A 7,481-nucleotide genomic window follows, 5' to 3' on the forward strand; every position below is an offset into this window, starting at 1 on the left:
TCTTTCTTAGGTCATCTCATTGTCTTATGAGGTTTTCTCCCTTGCACACATGCCCATGCTCCCATTTCCCTTTACAATGTAAACTTCTTTCTTTTTGAAGTTCCTTTTCATGCCAATTTCCCTTATTGGCATATTTAGAGTGTGAGGTTGATGTAAAAAAATAGTGTTGTGCTTGTTTCTGATAATGTAATTTCCAACTCTTAAATCTTTGAGGTTGGTCAAATCGAGGGCACTCACCATGCCCCTGATTGATTCTTTTAATCCTTCTGCAAATAGGTAAATGAGTCTCCTTTGAGAAATATCTCGTACCATACTCGATGGCTTTTGGAGTTCGATGGCATAGTCTTCTACAATTCCATGTTGTTTTATTTGTGTTAGTTCATTTAGAAACCGCTCAAGGTGTTGTTGATTAAATCTTGAAATGAGTTTTTGGGTGAATTCATCGTGACTACATGCTAATGGCCTTGGGTAATATAATCATGAGGCCACCAATCATGGGCTTTTCCTATTAAGTGGGGTATTTATATGGAATTTTCTTTTTTCATGGGGCCAAGTGAAAAATGGGTGTCAACCTTGTACCCAAGAATGTGTTGTAAATTTCCATATCCATGAAAGTTGCAAAGGATTGTTTTACTTGCCCCTTCTTATAAATCTTAGTCAAGTTGCCCTCTTATCCTAGGGCATTCCTTTATTAGCATTGCAATAATCCCCAAAGGAGATAATCCTCCTAAACTTTAGGATTAAATCTTGAGTATGTTTGTACAATTTCATCCACATTATTAATGGTTAAATTATTGCTTCTTCCTCCACTATGTGTTCTTCCATATAGTTAAGAAGGGAGGTCTTGTTGGTCTAGGGGTTGATATCCTTGTTAGGTTGTTTTTCCAAAGTGGTTAACATTGGCATTCCTACCTAGGTTGATTGTATCTAAAACTATTGTTATTCATGTTTTGGATGGCTTGGAGGAGAAGTTGGGTTTTTTTTTTTTTTCAATCATTTTGCTCCATAAGGGCTTGAGTGGTTTGTTTCATGAAAATTTCTAATTTATTGCCCATTTGTTCGCTCATGGTGTCCTTGGGTGTAGGGTTATTGGTGGATCTAACTTTCTTCCTTTCTCTTTCCAAAGACCTATAAGCCCTTTGGCAAAGTTGCATTAACTATTCTCTATCACACTAGCCAAAATAATGCTTTGATACCAATTGTAATGTCCCCTTCTAGATTTAACCTAGAATTTGCCCTAAAATAAAAAAATCAATAATAGATAAGATATGGTTAAAAATGCATATACTTTTACCTAGTAAAATATCCCTTTTTTCCTTTCTCTTCCGAAAGCCCTATAAGGCCTTTGGCAAAGTTGCATTAACTATTCTCTATCTCACTAGCAAGAATAATGCTTTCATACCAATTGTAATGTCCCCTTCTAGATTTAACCTAGAATTTACCCTAAACAAAAATGCAATAAGAGATGAGATATGGTTTAAAATGCATATACTTTTACCTAGTAAAATATCCCTTTTTTCCTTTCTCTTTCGAAAGCCCTACAAGCCCTTTGGCAAAGTTGCATTAACTATTCTCTATCTCACTAGCAAGAATAATGCTTTGATACCAACTGGAATGTCCCCTTCTAGATTTAACCTAGAATTCGCACTAAAATCAAAAATGTAATAAGAGATAAGATATGGTTAAAAATGCATATACTTTTACCCAGTAAAAGTTCCCTTTTTAACAAGATCACTCTTGATTATAATCTTGCAACCACAACCAATGCTATATACATATGTATTTTAAAATGATTAGGGTTAGATAGGAACATATCACCATCTCAAATCAAATAAAGTATATATCTATATTACTACCTAGCATTCAAACACATTAGGGTTTGGAGAAGGAAGCATGAAAGGTATGCCCATAGCCATCCTCACACTAAGCCCCAAAACAGACAGTCGCCCTCTAGGCCCCAATGGCAAGCACATTGGACATCCGCCCAAGGTGATCTACTTTATTGGGGTGTTTATATTTGCTTTCCCTATTCATGCATCATTGATTTAAGTCAATAGTCAACCATTGTAGGGTTGGAAGAGGAGATCACAATAGGGAGTCTTGTAATCTACTTAAGCCCAAGAGTAGACACTCGCCCTCTTTGCCCCAATGGCCCAAGCACATTGGACATTCACTCGCGGTGGTCTACTTAGATGTCAGTCTTATATTTGCTCCTCTTATACTTCCATAAGGAACCTTGTAATCTATTTGACTAAGCCCAAAGTTGGACATTCACACTCTTGGCCCCAGTGGCAGGTACATTTAACATCCACCCAAGGTGGCCTACTTAGGTGATGATCTTATAATTGTTCCCCTTCCTTACACCTCCTTACCTTCTTTGTGTGATTCTTTGTGAGGTTACAAACAAATTTATGTCCACATATATGTATTTTACATTCAATATATATAAGAGATTTTATCGTAATTACTAACTTATAGTGCACGTACTTAATATATACCACAAAGATAGTAGTTAATGCTATTAGTGGTTCGATATAACAAATTTGGACCTGCGTTCTTTTAATAATCATTGTATATATTTGAATCTTTGTTGATGTTCTTCGATGCTTTGTTGTTGTCTTCTCCCATCGTGGCCTTCTCATCATTCTCTTGAAGAAACGTAACTTTCAAAAGTGTTTGTGCTTTTTCGAGGAGTTGAGTCTCCTTGGTGATGTCTATTTGTTAATTACTAATTAAAGCTATTGGTTTCTTGTAATAGCACCTCTTTACAAGCGTTGTTCTTAATTTATTAACTTGGTTCCTTACTTTAATTATGATTGTCACATTACTTATATTCCAATCGTTGTTTATTATTAATCTCATCACTGTTCATTGATAATATTTTTTTTCACTCTTCTGAAAAAATCGTTAAGTCTCAAGGCAAGGTAGTTTTTCTAAATATTGATATCCCCTTCATGACAAGGGCATGATGAAAACATACATGCTTTGTGATTTGTAGTGATTTGAAGCCACCAATTTAAGCTCAAGAAGAAAACAACAAAATAACAATGGAAGAGAATTGCATTGCGAATCCCACAGATGAACACCCATAAAACATTATTAAGTGGAAGTTGAGTAGAACTTCAAAATGGGTAATATTACAATGAACTTACATTGTCTTACAAAGCCATTTCCATGAATAACTAGCCACAAAGAAAACTTAAGGCAAAGTTCCAAAACCTAATAAATTATTTCACGCAATATATTTCACTACAAACAAGCATTTTGAATCATAAACCTAACATTATATTTTTATCTCTTAATTTATACCAAAAATAAAACTTTCATACCTTATCGTCTCAATATATTGCTTCCTCTATTTTTCTTGAATCAAGGATAAACATTAGCAAGTGAATAAAAAAAGAATTTCTCAGCCACAGGTTTAATTTTGGTTGGATATCTACCAAGTGTTTAATCTTCTGATGATATGATGATATACTTTGTTGTGAATTACCCCTTGCATTTGTCTTCCCTACTTGAGAATCCGACTCCAAATCATTCCAAATCTCTCTATTCTGGCATATAATGCTGCCATTTTCTCACATGTTTCCTCCCAACTTCTCAGATTTCTTCTTGGCATATTCAACGTTTTCCAAATTCTCATTATCCCAACAGAGCCACCATCAACCGCCATGTCCATCATCAAACAAATGACAAAAAAATATAATAGACTAAAAAGAAATCCGATTCACACCAACTTGTCCCTAAAAGTCATTAAAATTAATTATAAATCAATGCATCATTGACAAGTTTTCAATAAAACAGAGTCCACCGGATGCTAGAAATTCGTAAGTTTACAGCAATGAAAAGGGTTTGTTTGTTAAAAAACACATCAGATATGTGAAGGTAACGTCAATGCAGCACCGAGAATGTAACAGTCTTTGTAATTATTAATTAATTAGAAGGCCAGATTTTTAGGCATTATGTCAAATATATAAAGTGGGGATACGGATTGATAAAAACAAACGCAAAATTTCTCTGGAAGGTTGCATCTAGACAAGTTCTTCTGCTGTTTCAATGAAAAATGGGGAAAGATTTAAAAAACACAGTAATTGTTATTTGTAGTGATTTGAAACTACCAATGTTACATTTGTGCTGTTCGAAGCTGCCCTTAGCCATTTTCACAGTGATACCAACAAATTATACCCTAAACACTAACTTCAGTAGCCATTTCACGGCGATTCAATCCCAATTAAACCCTGAGCACTAATCCCCTGTCCCCTTTTGACACAAACAAGTTTTCCAAAGTAACAGTTACGTTCTCTAGGCGTAGCTATCAAATTAATCCTGGCATTTCCCTACGTGCAAATCAGCTGCAAAACGCCATGTGAAAACAGAACTTACAAATATTAGTTTCTAGGTTTCCTCGCATTTGTGAGATGGCCAGCATCCGAGGAAGCGGAAACAGGAGGCTCATAAATTTGAGCCCTCTTCACTATTTCTGCCACAACCCAATTCTTCCGTTTGCTTAAAGGCCGCGAAGGGTCCAGTCTCACCTGAAAATCCCCATTAAAATATCATATTTCAAATTCACATCATATTATCATCATTTGTTTCAGAATATCGAATAGCAAGGTCCTAAATAGCATACTTTGTCGCCGATATTGCAGTCATTGTTCTCGTCATGGGCCATGAATTTGCTGGTGCGCTTGTAGTAGCGATTGATGAGGTTGTGGTGCACCAGCCGGTCCACTGCAACCACAACCGATTTTTGCATCTTGTTGGATACCACAATCCCAATCACTGATTTCATTTTTCCGTATTTTTAACAACCAAGTGTACAAATCAAAGTCCAGACTACGCCTGGAACCCCTCTGCCAAAGCCCTAACACATCATCGCTGCATTACTTAGGCTGGGGTCCCATGGAAGGGGCTTCTTAGAGCGAAAGCCTCTTGTTATTTTTTAGGGAATATTTTAAACCTAACATTCTCGTGATTTATGCTGCTCAAAATTATAGTTTCAAAATTTAAGGAAGATATGCATTTAAAATAAGCTGAAATTTTAAATTTTTTTTAAAATTACATTTTAATTAAAATCTAAAATTTAGATTATTGACAAATGGCAAAAAGCATTCCTAAGCTGGTGGGGCTATTACTTTTCAGGAGAAGATTCTAAATCCACCATTTTTTCACCCGATTCCTAAAAATGTGGGGCTTTTACTTTGAGAAGATTCTAAATAATCCCATAGCAAAATTATATTTTGCTCATGAGACCACCCACTTCCTAGAAAATAGAGCTTAAGCCCCCCTCATGGGATTGCACCTTTACCACATCAGTTTTCTTGCCGGCACTTGCCCAGTCCAAATATATTTTAAAAAATTATATAATACATGTTTGGATTATGAATTTTGATTTGGAGACATATTTACTATGTCTAGCGTCTAGCGGAAATAGTCAAAGTGCTAAATATTGTTGAAGTAAATGTTAATGTCAATTTAGATGAGCAAGTTGTCGACATAATATTAATTGCAAGTCTATCAATTTCTAGATATTACTACATGATTTCTATAAGAAATTAAAAGAAATCAAAGATTTGAAAGTAGTTTTTGTTCTTGATTCATTGGTAATCTTCATCCATTAAAAGTATCACATAACATTTTAAAACAAATCACAGTTCTAAAGGAAGAGGCAATTATTCATTTGTCAAAACATACTAGCACCAAATTTTGGAACAAAGAATAAAATAAATTAGATTAATAATTATAAAGTAAACAATCCAACAATAGCACTGAAGCGCCAACTTATGCAATATTTATTAGTATCTTCTAAGAAACAAGAATTAAATGATAATCATATATCCTGTAAGCATAGTGTCAAAAAAGACTCACGTTAATTTCGTATTGATTAGAAAAAATAGTCCCAAATCCAATTACATGTATTTTGCCTCCTACTTTGGGTTTGTTTGGATCGTGGATTTGAGTGAGAATTGGAATTCGAAATTCTCAAAAATTCCTAATGCATTGTTTGGGTTTGCAAAATGAGAATTGGAATTTGGGAAAATGTGGATTCGATATCCCCATTCGACAACCAAAACAAGAATTTTGTCTCCTCTCAAAATACTTGTTATTTGGAATTCCCATTTTTTGAAAATGAGGATTTCAACTATAAGTGAAATTTAATTGGGTTTGCCATCCAGATGCCCATTTGGAAGCACTTATTTTTGCACATTTTCTTGAAATTTAATTGATTTGTAACTGAGAGAGTGAGGCATTTCAAGAAATGATGCCCTTTGCATGTACTTCGGGCACCCTTTGAATGTCATTTTGTAAAAATTAGCAGGTGTCACTTGAAGAAATTCGAAAGATTATTGCAGAAATTTGTACGAATACAATTTTTTTTAATTGGGGGGAAAAAATTAGCTATTGTTGCACCTCCTCATATGTTTGGATTGAATAAAATAACTAGTGTTGCACATATCTAATTTCTTTCATCTTTCTTTTAATAGTTTCTTGAATTTTTATTTTGCAATGAACATCGACATTATCGGCATGTGTAGAGTTGGAAGCATCATGAATAGGTCCTTGAACAAATTGGAGATATGAATCATCTTTCTCACTGTAACTTTCATATTCATTTTTGAACCATATATCTGTATATTGAACTAGATAGGCTTGGAATAAAAAATTCCAAATATAAAATATTTTTGAGTTTGAACCAAACATTCCCTAAATAAATTTCAGAAATCGTAATATGGATTTCAAGTTCTAGAATCTCAAATCAAAAATTTTAGATCCCAATTCCTAAATCATATTCCAACAACCAAATGATCCCTAAGTTTATATATATATATATATATATATATATATATATATATATATATATATATATATATATATATATATATATATATATATATATATATATATATATATATATATATATATATATATATATATATATATGGCCCATGGATTCCATATGTGTTGAAGACTTGTGTCATCGCCTATGATTTATAATCTACTCAATTTCAGTTAGGTCTATTTTCAGAAATACATAGTAATTTGTTTATATAAATAAGCAAAATCTGCCATAAAATACCAATAAAAAAATTAATTAAAAATATGGTTGCAACTTTACAACATCACCTCTAAAATTGTTGTTGGAAACTCATATCCCCTCTAAATTGTACTGCCTCTAATATGGTTGTTGATAGATTAGAGAATTAATGAGTAGAAAGAAGTATACACATCTGAAATCATATTGCCTCAAAAATGTTTGTTGATTAAAAATATAAAAAATTAATGACCAAAGAAAAAGTGTATGCATATATTGTTAATAATCAGAAGACTCCAGGCCCATTCATGTGTGTATTGGGGCTAATCCAATCTCGAAAAAGGAGAGGACGTTATGGATACCTCCAAAGGAGGGATGGATCAAAATTGATTGTGATGGGGCTGCTAGGGGCAACCTAGGTGTATCATGGTGTGGATGTGTGGCAAGA

General features: G+C 33.8%; 1 protein-coding gene across 8 annotated transcripts in view; it reads right to left on the minus strand.

Moving 5' to 3' along the window:
• The window catches only part of LOC149578492 (uncharacterized), a 53,701-nt gene extending 48,730 nt beyond the window's left edge, over positions 1 to 4,971 (minus strand). For 5 of the 8 annotated variants that reach the window (XM_089829447.1, XM_089829441.1, XM_089829444.1 and 2 more), the window contains exons 1-2: positions 4,631 to 4,963; positions 4,384 to 4,535 (exon numbers count right to left, since the gene is read on the minus strand). In XM_089829447.1, coding sequence (XP_089685573.1) covers positions 4,389 to 4,535; positions 4,631 to 4,792 — 309 coding nt within the window. In that variant the 5' untranslated portion in view covers positions 4,793 to 4,963 and the 3' untranslated portion in view covers positions 4,384 to 4,388. Of the gene's footprint in view, positions 1 to 4,383; positions 4,536 to 4,630 lie in introns of all 8 variants that reach the window. The other 3 variants (XR_016364477.1, XM_089829431.1, XM_089829450.1) reach the window with 2 other exon arrangements.
• Between the last annotated feature and the right edge of the window lie 2,510 nt (positions 4,972 to 7,481).

The sequence above is a fragment of the Cupressus sempervirens genome, chromosome 1 (genome assembly GCF_028749045.1).
Source record: "Cupressus sempervirens isolate cs-2001-9-10 chromosome 1, ASM2874904v1, whole genome shotgun sequence".
NCBI classification, from domain to species: domain Eukaryota; kingdom Viridiplantae; phylum Streptophyta; class Pinopsida; order Cupressales; family Cupressaceae; genus Cupressus; species Cupressus sempervirens.